Below are 14,048 nucleotides of genomic sequence, written 5' to 3' on the forward strand. Positions count from 1 at the left end.
ATAAAATTAATAAAATTTTATAAATTTTAAAAATAACTCCCCCAATTCGTCCCGACAACGAAGATTTTTGTTCCAAAATTGCTCCCTGTTACGTTCCATCCGAATCTGAATCCCTTCCTTGTTACGATCACGATGTTTCTCCTACTCATATCCTTACTAACAATTTCAGTATGTCCGAATTAAATTACGCTATTTCATCACGCGAATCCACCGCATCCGGTCTTGACAACATTTCGCCGGTTATGTTAAAACACCTCCCTACTATTGCATTAGAATCTCTCCTTGCCTTAATGAATAACATTTTTGCAACCCAACAAATTCCGCCCTCAAGGTGCTCCTACAAAGTCATACCAATTGCTAAACAAAATTACAAATTCTCTTTTCGTCCCATCTCTCCTCCGCATTATGCAAGATATTCGAACATATGCTCAAATCTAGGTTAGACTGGTGGTTAGAAAACAAATCAATCCTATTGGATATAATATTTTTGCTTTCAGGAAAGGAATGGGTACAACTGAATGCCTCTCATATTTAACAGGAAACATATACCACTCCCTTAATAACAAAGAGTTTTTTGTAGCTACCTTCATAAACATACGTGGTGCCTTTGACTCAATCAACATTGGTACTCTAATTTCATATCTCAAATCATTACACGCACCTCAACAATTCAATAATACACTGATCGCATTGTTTAATAAAAGAAACCCTTTTTTACTACAGGGTAGTTGTATAAGTCCAATACTATTTAATATTTACATGAGCATAATCGCTAAGCACCTGACTAGGTTGGGTCATAAGTGTCTTATATACGCCGACGATATGGTAATTTTTACCTCCAATAAGTCTATTGATCTTGCTATTACTCTACAAAATCAAACTCTTAACGACCTAAAAGTTATTCTGGACAAGGTCCCATTCGAAGTCGCCCCAGAGAAATATAAATATGTCATTTTCACCCGACGTAGATATCTAGATGCCCAAAATATATATTTCGATAATAATATTATCCCCCATGTTCCCAATATCACTTATCTAGGTATCACCTTAGACGCCAAAATACGTTGGAAACCACAAATTACCTCTCTCTCAGCTACTGTTTCCCGATGGTCCAACTTCCTCAGGTCGGTAACTAGTACCTGGTGGGGCCCCCCCCTTCTAGTTTATTAATGATCTATCGTACCCTCGTACGGTCCAAACTAGATTATGGTTGTTTTTTTTCGACTCAGCATGATGCTTAAATTTGAACAAAATAAATAAACTCCAAATCTCCTGTCTCAGAAATATCATGGGTTACCTAAGTTCAACCCCCTGCCCAGTTATCGAAGTAGAATCAGACAGTGTTCCCTTTAACATCAGATGCCGATGACTTGCCAGTAAATTTCTTTTAAAGCAACTTGCTCACTCCAATTATCTTATTTTTGACATGTATTACTCATTATTCCTCACTTGGCGATATGTTCCGAAGTCATTACCAATTCTCTCATTAACAGCTAACTCTCTTTCAAATTTTCATCAATACATTTTAAACTCAACTAAATTCCCTCTTTATGAAAAATCATATGAATCTCTACTTTTTTCTCCATTTGTTCAAACTGAAAATAATTTTTTCTCCTTATCTTCAAATGATCTACAAACCATGCCTGTACCGATGGTAAACAAAATATTCTCAGAATTCCTCAATATTAATTTTAGTGATCATATAATAGTATATACTGACGGATCTATCTCGCCCCTCTCGACAGGTTTTTCATTTTATATTCCTGAACTACTTATCTCTTTTACAAACAATTTACCCCCTTCTTCGTCTTCTTTCACCGCAGAATGTTATGCCATCATAGAAGCTCTAATACTTATATCAAGGTTGGCTCCGAATAATTATCTAATAGCTTCCGACTCCTTGTCTCGTCTATTAGCTCTCAAATCCAACCCCTTCAATTTCCATCCTTCTCCTCTAGCTCTCTGTATAAAACATATTACTCTTACACTTCATCAGTCTAACTATTTCATTCAATTTCTGTGGATCCCTAGTCACATAGTAATTTATGGAAATAAAGTAGCCGATAGTCTAGCCAAATTCACATATTCTTTAATTTGTCCTTCTCTTACCCAACTTCCTCATACAGACTTTACGCCCACTATACCTCATCACATTAAGCACCTCTGGTCCTCCCAATGGTCAAATCTCCCAGCAAAATTTGCTACTAGATATAAACATATAGTTTCCATTATTCCTCATAAAACCTGGTTCAACAATCTCCACTTATCCAGATCAACTATCATCCAATTTAATCGCCTACGCTCAGGTCACACAACCCTGCCTGCTCATGCCTACAAACTTGACCTAAATGACTCTCTATTCTACACCTTACACATAACAGAAAAGCCCTGTGATCTTTTTCACATTCTTTTCGACTGTCCTTCTCTGCACCTAAAACGCACTACTTTGTTTAAGCCCTTAAAATCCCTTAATATCTCCCCTAACCTATATTCTATTCTCAATTCTAACTCTGAAATTGTCTTTAAATTAATAATAACTTTTATTCTGGAGGCTGGCTTTAGAATTTAATTTTTGTAATATTATTTTTTTTTTTTTTTTGTATTCTTTCCCGATTTACTGTATTTGTATCACCTAATAATTGTACTTACAAAAACCTAATAAAAAAAAAAAATAAATAAATTAAAAAACAATACTTTTCCATCAAGTGACAGTGCAATTGCATGTTTTCCACCAGAATGCACGGCCACGGTTTTAATAACAAACTGGCTTAGACCAGGTATCTGTCGTGGTAAGCAAACTTTGCCACAAAACTGTATTCCAAGTCGACCTCCACTACTATCTCCACAAACAAAAACCTAAATTATAATAGATTTAATAGAGAATAATTGGTATTGATATAAATTTAAATTTTACTTTTCCCTCATTGGAAACAATAAAAAGGGATTTTGATCCACCAACAATTTCAATTGGCTTTAGTGCAGTGAGTGCTTCATTAAATGTTGGTCTTTTAATTTTTGATCCATTCAATCCTCCAAGCTGTCCCTTATCATTTAAACCCCAAACATATACAGCATATTCAGAATCAACTTTAGTTTTTGTTTCTATTTCAGGTTGTGGTGGAAATTCCTAATTATAATAAATTAAATAATAACTAATTAAAATAAGTGTATTGCTAATAATTACTAGTAAATACTAATGTAAAGAGCTTTTACAAAATAAAATTATTTGTTAATTATTTGTAACAAATTAATTACTTGTACAGAGTCAAATTGGGGTGTTAATGAATTTGCAACAAATTCTTCATGATCTTCTATTACTACATCAATTTTTAGTCCAGTTATAACACAAATTGTTTCGTTAGTACGCATTGTTATTTCAATACATTTATGATACTGAAATTATATTTATTCATTAGAGAACTAATATTTAATTAATTTACATGGAACATCATATAGAACTTAATATTAATAATAACTATAATTATAATATTAATTTAATCTTTTTCTATGATATAATAAAAAATATGCATATACTGAGCATATTTTTTATGTTAACACACCATTTTAGTATACATTAATGAAATACATACATTTTTGTTATTATAAATATTACAATTTTTTTGTTTATTCAATTAATGTTATACCTTATTTAATGAATGTAAAAGCTGTAAAGTGCGATCTAAAGAATTAACAATCACTCGATTTATTTCTTCCATCATATTAAAATTGTCTCCAGCATTCACAATTACAAATAATGGTTTAAATTTTTCATTTTCTTCATCCAGTTTGATTAGAAAAGAACGTATAACTATATTTGGCTGAAATTCCAATTTAATCCAATGCTAGATCATTAAAATAAAATAAAAAACAAAATTAAATAAATAATTATTAAATAGTAAGATATCCAAAAATAATGAATTAAAATTTATTTCATACAACTCCATTAGGATTTTCACTAGTCCAACAACTATTTGATTTCCAGTCAAATAAGTTTGATAGTTGATTTTCTTCTGCAGTTGAAGTACATTTGGCTATGAATTCAGAAATTTGTTCTTTATTGGGATGATTTGATAGTAATATAGTATTTTTATCTAAATATAAGTAAATTAATTATTAAGAATCAAGTAAATAAGGACTTAAATTAATTATTACAAACTTTCTTTTAGTTCTTGAGGTAATTTAATTTTTTCAAGTTTATTATTATCTACTGCATCACATGCATAGGACGAAGTCCCATAATCAATTAATTCTATATGAATATATCGTACCCAATACTCAATACCAATAGATTTCCACTCTACCTGTTAATTTTAATTTTATTATTAAATTAAATTTTGGATTTATTAAATTAAAAAATACCTTGACATTGAGATCATGAAGTCCTCCCTCTTTTATTACTTGAATAACTTTACCTTCACATCCAACTTTAATACTTTCATATTCTCTACAACAGCATACAATCATGCCTTCTTCAATAGCATATTTCACATAATTTGCATAATCATCAGCAGTGTCAAAATCATTTTGATGTTTAAATATTACTTTTTCATCAGAGACAGGCTGTTAGATGATATAATAACATAAGTATACTATGAAAATGTACACATTTAAAGAAAATATATAAACTTACATTTTCAGGACATTCTTCTGTTGCTGAAGACTCATCTCTATCTGAAAAGTCTTCATACGATGATAAAGTATCAGTAACATCTGATAAACATTCATTTCTTCCTTCCATTAATAAGGAAATTAATGCATCTAAAGATGTATAACCGTGAGCTTCAATAACACTAAAGACACTTTGTTTATTGAAACCCATATCAGATAATTGGGCTAATAACATATTTAATGTACTTTTTGAAAAATATTTTGACCATTTAAAATTTCGTACAGAACTAGATTGAATATCAACTGTTAAGTATTGAGTTATATTAATAACAGCTTCTTCTAATTCTTTTTTTGAGTATTCTGGTTTTACAGGAGATGGTTGAACTGCTTTTGATAATATTAATTGAAACAAGTTTTTAGACTTTCCATCACTTATTGTCAGTTTAGTAAGAATCTTACGAAGTAATACTTGATTTTGTAATAGAGCACTAACCACTTTCATACCAGCTAATAATGTTTTTTGATAACAAAGAAGAGACTCATTAACCATTTCTCCTAAAGATAAAATATGTGCAACAAAAAAATGTATATGTTAACATATGATACATAGATTGAAAAAAAATTAGTGCAACTATTTCCTACCTGTAATAGTTTTAAAACTTTGATTAGTAATAATTGCAGATAACAATGTTGTCCATGTATCAATCATAGAATCTGTTATAAAGTCCATAGACATTTTACAGCTAGAAATATGATCAACATCTTTGATGAAAAAACTTTCAATTTTTCCAGTATTGTGTAAAAGTACTTTCAGTTTCCCTTTTCTCTCAATATTCATAACAGAAGCTTTAATTAAAAGTACATAATTACTTAACTAATAACATTTTAAAATATATTACAATAAAACTCGGTGATAATAAATATATAAGTTCTATCATTTTGTATAGGAAATATTAAGCAATGAAAATAATTGCCTTATATATAAAGGATCGTGTTGTAATTCAATTGAATCTTATTATGTAGTGGAATCAGAAATATTTTTTAAACATTAAAAATAGATGTTTTTGTATTAATAAATTAAATATAGTTTAAAGGTTTGGGATTTTTTTTTAGCTATTAGAATTTATAGAATTATAAAATATAAATATATAAATACAAATTTGAATACTCAACAAACCTTCCATCTCTCCTTTAATTAATACATTTCCTCCAATCCTGGGTCGGTTATCAAAACCACCAATAATCATTAATGATGCCATTGCTCTGTATGACAAACCATGTAATTTCTGAAAAAAAAGTAAAAAATACTTTTATCAAATATTAATTTAGTATTTTTACTTACAAAAACATTTTTTTCTAGTGATGGATTGGCCAGATAATCTGTAGCTGATATCAGATTTAAAACAATTAGAGAATCAAAATAAAATTTCAAATCATTAGTATTGTTTTTTTTAATGCATTGGTTATTATATAGTGTACGCAATAATAGAATACATTCTTCAGCAATGGTGTTCATACATGAAGCTGTTAAAGGCACTGATGGTTTACCATCTTTGAAAACAGATATGCATTAGTATACATTTGATAATTAAAAACTATATACTGTATATAAACACTATTTACCGATAACATCATATTTTGAGTTACTTTGTAGTACTGATGAACCAATAACTTCCATAAGAGTTTCAACTACAGATTTAACAGTTGTCAAATCAGTTATTTTAGATGTAACCAAAATATTAATTAATTGTATAGTTTGAACCTTTAATAAATTGAATAAGTGATTATACAAAATACATTTTTTTCTTAATAAATTTTTTTCTCAAACCTGAATGGTCAAACTGGAAGTTACTGTAGGTGAATGAGAAATAATTGATAATAGCATGTCAATCCATTGTTTACATGCAAATTGCTGTTTATACTCATCAGATATTTTTGAAATTATTTTTAATAGAGGAATATTAATCCATTCAGAATGAAAGAGTATAGCATTTGAAACATTTGAGCTTAAATAGACTTTCTAATGATAATAAATAATAAATTAAGTTACACAACCATACACATAAATATTAAAACAAATAATTTCAATTTCATTTTACTTCTAATGTATTGTAATAATATTTTGAAAGAATTTGAATTGAATTTTCATTTTTAATCGAAGTAGTAGCACTAGACAATGCAAGACAATTAAGAAATTTTATCATAACACATTTGAGTATATCAAATGGGTTTTCTGTAGAATTTTCATGAATTTCTGAAAATGTATTTTTTAAGTTTATTTTTAAACAATAAATTATAAAATAAAAACTGACCACCATTATTTGTACAAGAAACATTACAATCAGATTCTTCTTCATCTCCAGCATCCAAACCAGGTGCTAGTTTTAGGTCAAATTTCCCTTCTTTACCCATTCTATAGGAGTTAGAAACTCCATGATCCCAAAGTACTCTAATCCAACCATCATCACCAATTTTACTAACAATTTGACCTTCACCAGGAGGCAAACCATCCTATGAACATTAAAAATTCAATACAACATAAAATAACTGTAATAAATGTACAGTGAAAACTCTTTATAACGAAACCAGGGCCGTCCCGAAAGGGGGTTTGGGGGTGTCTCACCCCCCCTTCCCACTAATGAAAACACCAGTCGACAATCGGACTTGTTTCATTATAGCCTATGAAGGTCCTAATTATACTTACGGAAAACCAATATTACATATTTTGGAATACAGTGTATAGACGAATAAAATTTATATAACTACTTATTATACAATATAACATATTATTAGAACCCGGATTTATATGCATTTGCATGTTTGTACTAAGTGTATGCACATCTATGGAGGTTTGAAATGTCCACGATTCATATCACACCAAATTTTATATTGCATATTTTGTATATTTTAAGAGTTATTGCATATTTGTTCATAAATGCATATAACATGCATATTTAATGGGTTTTTAATAAATTATCTATTTAATTTACAGTAAATTTTGTAATCTCCTCGAATAGAGCACGAATTGAGATGATAAGTATTAAGTTTAAAAATATTATTTTAAAAGATTTATATTTTTTTTTAAGTTTTCTATTTGTTTTTTGACAGTAGGCAGTGGCGTAGCCAAGGGGGGGGCTAAGGGGGCTATAGCCTCCCCCATGGGCCGTGTTTATATGTATAATGTATCTTGACTATTTAATAGAATCAATGCTCGTTTTAATCAAAGGCTTATTGATGTTATGCCACTTGAAGGATTTATTCCGGCCAATTTAAATATGTATGACGATAAAAATATTATACGAGCTGCTAAAATATATGTCCAAGATCTCCATGATGATACCTCATCTACAATCAGGGCTGACCTGTTCATATGGAGGCAACAATGGAGTCAAAATACTATTCCAAAACCGAATTCTGCTCTTGATTCACCCTCTCATCGCACCAATCTCCGACCTAACATTAAAATACTTTTACAATTATTCGCCACGTTACCAGTTACCTCTTTCACTTCGGAAAGAACGTTTTCAGCACTTAATCGCTTAAAATTTTTTTTAAGAAGCACCATGTCGGAAAACAGACTGAATGGGTTAGCTATGGCTAATATAAATAAAAAAGAGCAATTCCATGAAAGTGAAATAATAACTGAATTTGGCAGAAATTCGCCTAAGAGAATGCAGCAGTCAGAGTGGAGCAAGTGACTGAACACTGAAACCAAAATTATTATTATTATTATAAATTATATATTAATAAATATTTTTAAAACTATACTAAAATGCTTGAATTACGTTTAGAAATTTGGGGGTGGATGGTGGGGGGGTTAAGGATGAATTCTCATATCCTCTCTTACCTTACTTATCCAAAAAAAGTGGTTAGCCCCCCATTTAAAAATCCTGGCTACGCCACTGACAGTAGGTAACTTCAAACGATCTAAAATATTTATAAAATCTAAAATACCTACTTATTTTTAGTTTTTTTATTATTTGTATTTTCGTTTTTTTAGTTTAAATTATTTGAAACATAAATCAGTGGATATTATAACTTTTTTTGGTTTTGATAAAATAATTAGAATTTTATTTGGTATAAAAGTGTGGTTTTCAAAATAAAAATCACATTTTATAAAGTGTAACGTAATGCATATAATTGTATATTTATCCACTTTTTCTTTTCATATTTGACATTTTTTAAATGCATATAAATCCGGGCTCTACATATTATAATAATATATAATTAAATTGTCAATAATAAGAACGTGCGACACCGAAACATATATACATGTTAAAAAGTAAAAATACGAGTACATAAAATTAATTATACTACATACATTGAGTAAAAAAATTGTAGTTGGCATTTTTCATATTATTCACCCCCCCCCCACCTTGATTTCATCTTCGGGACGGCCCTGAACAAAACTCTACAACGAAAAATTCTATATAACATAAACATTACATAATAATGGTTGGTTTGCTATATAACCCATTAGTCAATTCATTTTCTATAACGTATTAGTCACTCTCGAAACAATATTTTATGTTTCATAATACAATTTACGTGTTATTGTACCTATTACATATATAAATTATAAAAATAATCGGCAATAATGCAAAATTTCCAAGAACGATTACATTCTTTCATTATCTACTTTTAATATCGTTATTATCGATATTGAATAGTATCATTGAATAATATCATTTTATTATCGACGCAATGTCTAACATTATATGCATGACCACAGTAGTGCGCTAACAATCGTTATGGCAAGTAAAAGAAAAATACTGTGTGTTGATCAAAAAGTCGTTTTAATACGTGCGATTGAAAATGGTGAAAAAAAAGTGATGTCGGGAAACGTTTTGGATTCAGCCCATCTACTGTCGCTACTATCAGGAAGAATAAGGATAAAATATTGCAGGCTGAAACAGAAGGAAGTTCTTGTAAAAAAATAAGAAAATCGAAATTTGAAGACTTGAACTAGGCCATGTTAACGTGGTTTCATAAATAATTTTGTAATAATTTACCTATATCTGGGCCTGTTTAGAAAACTAAATCTGAACATTTTGCTCAACAACTTGGTTTTATAGATTTCAAGGCCTCGGAAGGATGGTTTGGAAAATTTAATCAACGTTACAATATTACCTATAGGAAAATAAGTGGAGAAGCACATAATGTCGACTTGAATGTTACTAACAGCTGGTTAATTAATGTGTGGCCAAAATTGAATGAAAATTACACTTCGGATATTATTTTTAATGCTGATGAGACAGGTATTTTTTACAAAATGACCCCAGATAAAACATTAAAATTCAAAGGGGAAAAATGCATGGGAGGTAAACTTTCTAAAGAATTGCGTTAGGTTAGGTTAACTAACCTCATTTCGTTTGTAGCAGCCAATATGAGTGGCACTGAAAAAAGAAAGATTATGGTAATAGGCAAATCAAAAAACCCACTATGTTTTAAAAATATTTAACCGTTTGCCAGTCACTTATAAAGCAAATAAATCAGCGTGGATGATATCAATACTTTTTGAAGAAGGAATAAGAAAATGGAATGCAGAATTAAAGGAGTGAAAAGTTTTGTTACTAGTGGATAATTCTCCTGCTCATCCCAATCTATCTAATCTTATGAACATAGAAATTATATTTTTCCCAGCTAACACAACTAGTGTCTTACAGTCAATGCACCAAAGTGTTATAAAAAGTTTGAAAGGCCACTATAGAAAGAAAATATTAATGGAAGTTATCGAATCTGATGGAAATGCCATGGTCATGAAGTTAGCCCCCCCCCCACTTTGACCGATTCTCTTCAGACCACCACCAATATTTAGCAAATTAATTGCAAATAATTGCAAATCAAGTGTCACAAATCAAAAAATAGGTTTGGGGGGGGCTAACTTCATTCAGCCCCCCCAATTTGTCCGATCCGTTCCAAACCGACGTAAATATTTAGCAAATTAATTGCAAATAATTGCAAATTCACTTTTAAAATTTGCAAATCAAAATTGTAATTTTGGTGAATTTTTTTGCAAATTTTGTCAGCCCCACTTTGTCCGATATATTTCAAACCGACGTCAATATTTAGCAAATTAATTGCAAATCAAAATTATAGTGTAGGTAAAATTGTATTTGTATTATATATTGTTAAAATTTATATTAATTATTTTCATAAAAATTAAATTATAATGATCAAAAAGGTTTTTTAAAAATAATTAATTGAAATAATGTATCTAGAAGAGTAATAAAACTATTTAATAATAATGATAAATTAATATACAATTTATGCATTTAACTGGAATTATGTTAAATCACTTACAAAACTGCCGAAGCAGTTGTTAATGTTTTATTGGATATATTTACCCTTTTTGGGGCACCACTATATTACAAAGTGATAACGGACGAATAATGACGATAACAATAAACTAAAAGATTTATCAATTATTATCAATACCAAATTGTATTATTCCACTTAGTTTTACGGTTTCCATTTTTAAAATTAATCTGCAGTGGTATAATGATATTTAAACAAATTTAACAAATTTAAACATTTAACACTCAAATAGTCAAATAGACCAAGTTATGTTCCTCTAGAGAGAAAATAATAAATGAAAATATTTTGAATGATATGAAATAAAAATGTACAATAATTAAAAATAGCCCGATATAAAATTATGTAAAAATAAATATAGAATTATTAATGCTATGTATTGTTGTGTAGAATTAAGTATAGTTCACAATTATTATTTTAAGCAATATAACAAATTAATATAAATAAACTGGAAACTCCAGTTATCGACGTTAAACAATTGCATAACAATTGAATCGAAATAATTTTCGAATGTTGTGATAAAAATAGCATCTATTGTTGAAGACGATCCGATAAAGCATGATGGTCTAGGAAATGACCAACACCTATCTTCTGATCGACAAGGCGACGCCGGCACGTTGCACAATACATGATGAACCATGAGCCATGATTATATTATTATGGACCAAAATTATATACAACTAAAAAGTATTTAAATCCTATGATGCAAATATAATGCGTAATAAAATTACAAAATATGCAACAATATTATATGCATAAACAAATTTAAAATGTGCAGTAGGATAGGCTTTTATTTAATATTTGATAAATAATAATATTAAGGTAATTAATCAGTATTTATAAATAGATTAGATAGTAAAGCAGATCTAACTAAAGGTCTGACCCACGTTATTACTTTATTTTTTTAATAGCAATTAGATATTAGAAATAATAGAAATATTATTTTCGATTAAAAACAATTTGTAAATGACAATCTAAACTTTAAGATTAATAAATTATTTTCAAATAATATGCAATATATAATTTGGTCAAAGTTTGATTTGAACCGGATATTTTAATTCCAGACTCTAGCTATGAAAAATACGAAATATATACAAGTAATGAGAACGAAAATGTATATCTGCATAAATTCATAAAAACATAAAATAGGTTTCCAACTATGAAAACTCAATTTTTAACATTTTTTAATACATTTAAATACATTTTTTTAAAACATATTTTAATACATTAATTACAATTATTGTATGATGATATTTTGAAGTCGATCGGACAAAGTAGGGGGAGGGGTTGACAAAATTTGCAAAATAATTCGCCAAAATTACAATTTTGATTTGCATATTTTAAAAGTGAATTTGCAATTTTTTGCAATTAATTTGTTAAATATTGACGTCGGTTTGGAACGGATCGGACAAATTGGGGGGGCTGAATGAAGTTAGCCCCCCCAAACCTATTTTTTGATTTGTGACTTTTCACTTGATTTGCAAATTCTAAAAATTAATTTGCAATTATTTGCAATTAATTTGCTAAATATTGGCGATGGTCTGAAGTGAATCGTTCAAAGTGGGGTGGCTAACTTCATGACCACGGCAATGCCTCTATCAATTGCTTGATTCGATGAACTTCTTAAGTAAAGCCTGGGAAGAGGTAACAGCAGAAACTATACGGCATTTTTTTTATCATGCTGGATTTTAAAGTTTTGCCAATACTGAAGAAGAAATAGAACAATTTAAGAAAGAATATGATATATCACTGAGTGAGTGGATTACTCAGTTCAATACTCCACATACTATTACTCCTGAGGATCTGCAAAACTATGTAGAAATAGACAAGAACCTAATTACAACAATATCATTAACTGATGAAGAAATCTTAAATTCAGTGACAAAAGGCGAGGAGGAGCAAAAGGTTAGGTTAGATGAAGATGAAGAGGAAGCACAACCTGACGAAGTTGTAATACTAAGTATTCAACAAGCATTTGATGCGGCTAAATTATTAGAAAAGTATTTTTTGTTTCATAAAGATGATCCAAAGTTATCCCAAAACATGGGACAATTTCAGAGAAAAATACAAAAACAATATTGGCAAAATAAAGAAGTCCAAACTAAGATGACAGACTATTTTAAATAAAGTAATAGTATAAAAATTAAATTATATTTAATATGTATAATAATAATAATTTATTATAATACGTAAATATAATATAAAAATTATGATGTGTTTGATCTATAATATTACATAGGTACACACCTTTATACATAAATAATTAAAATTTTGTTTTTTTTTTAAAACTCTATCTATAAAGAAAGAAATCTCTTGATCCCTTCAGATTCCTTATAAAGAGTTTTCACTGTATATTATTGTTTTTATCAATACATACTTGATTATCCCATTTCCAATCTTCACCACGAACAACCTTAGTACCTAATTTTAAGTAAGGTATGATATCAGCTCCTTGTAAACACTTAATTTTATTTAAATCTTCTTCATAGATAATTTGTTTTGTATTCATTTTTTCAATTGGCCGTTTTGCAGCAAGATCTAAGGTGTTTATAATAGAGTTAATGACTGATAATATGCTAGAATTTATCAACAGACTAGACTCTTTGCCATTTAAAATTTGGGTTATTGATCCAAATGTTGCTATAGCAAATCTAGAAGAAAAAAAATTATAATATTTGATAATGATCTTATATTATTTATTATTACCGGCACCAAGTCATTTTTTTAACAGTCGCTACTTTATCTCGAATCCCTAAAGATTTTTGAATTTCTCTTATTTGAGAAACAAGCAATTTAATTTGTTCTAAAGCACATCTCATGAAATCACATTTAGCAATTAAAAGTTTCAGTTTATAAGTAACTGATACAAATTCAACTTCATTATTGTTTCTAAAACAGTAGTATAAGGTTAGATTATATAGGTTTAAGATTTTTAAGTAAAAATTACCTTGATATATGACTATTAGGCAATACAGACAGCCAGCCAGATATAATACTATACTTAACAGAACTAATTGAGGTAGGAGTTTTAAATAATTTATATATAAGTTCATAACCAGTTTGTATTAAATTACATCTATCAACCTATAAACAAAATGTTTTATTATTATTTTTGAGCTTTTTGA

At 29.0% G+C, this 14,048-nt stretch overlaps 2 protein-coding genes across 2 annotated transcripts in view; one reads left to right on the plus strand and one right to left on the minus strand.

The window, feature by feature from the left end:
* LOC112679733 (E3 ubiquitin-protein ligase HERC2) overlaps positions 1 to 14,048 on the minus strand; it is a 45,718-nt gene that overhangs the window by 11,342 nt on the left and 20,328 nt on the right. The window contains exons 29-46 of the mRNA XM_025549639.1: positions 13,871 to 14,007; positions 13,630 to 13,812; positions 13,301 to 13,574; positions 6,921 to 7,119; positions 6,708 to 6,862; positions 6,437 to 6,628; positions 6,232 to 6,370; positions 5,951 to 6,159; positions 5,786 to 5,894; positions 5,251 to 5,454; positions 4,631 to 5,163; positions 4,360 to 4,560; positions 4,157 to 4,301; positions 3,937 to 4,091; positions 3,645 to 3,842; positions 3,256 to 3,393; positions 2,915 to 3,127; positions 2,695 to 2,856 (exon numbers count right to left, since the gene is read on the minus strand). Of these exons, the coding sequence (XP_025405424.1) occupies positions 2,695 to 2,856; positions 2,915 to 3,127; positions 3,256 to 3,393; positions 3,645 to 3,842; positions 3,937 to 4,091; positions 4,157 to 4,301; positions 4,360 to 4,560; positions 4,631 to 5,163; positions 5,251 to 5,454; positions 5,786 to 5,894; positions 5,951 to 6,159; positions 6,232 to 6,370; positions 6,437 to 6,628; positions 6,708 to 6,862; positions 6,921 to 7,119; positions 13,301 to 13,574; positions 13,630 to 13,812; positions 13,871 to 14,007 (3,546 nt within the window). The remainder of the gene's footprint in view (positions 1 to 2,694; positions 2,857 to 2,914; positions 3,128 to 3,255; positions 3,394 to 3,644; positions 3,843 to 3,936; positions 4,092 to 4,156; positions 4,302 to 4,359; positions 4,561 to 4,630; positions 5,164 to 5,250; positions 5,455 to 5,785; positions 5,895 to 5,950; positions 6,160 to 6,231; positions 6,371 to 6,436; positions 6,629 to 6,707; positions 6,863 to 6,920; positions 7,120 to 13,300; positions 13,575 to 13,629; positions 13,813 to 13,870; positions 14,008 to 14,048) is intronic.
* On the plus strand, positions 13 to 2,612 carry LOC112679740. Its single transcript, XM_025549650.1, has one exon. It carries the CDS (start codon positions 1,427 to 1,429, stop codon positions 2,567 to 2,569), a length of 1,143 nt encoding a protein of 380 aa, XP_025405435.1. The 5' UTR covers positions 13 to 1,426; the 3' UTR covers positions 2,570 to 2,612.

The sequence above is a fragment of the Sipha flava genome, unplaced genomic scaffold (assembly GCF_003268045.1).
Source record: "Sipha flava isolate LNK unplaced genomic scaffold, YSA_version1 100_pilon_pilon, whole genome shotgun sequence".
Lineage (NCBI taxonomy): Eukaryota > Metazoa > Arthropoda > Insecta > Hemiptera > Aphididae > Sipha > Sipha flava.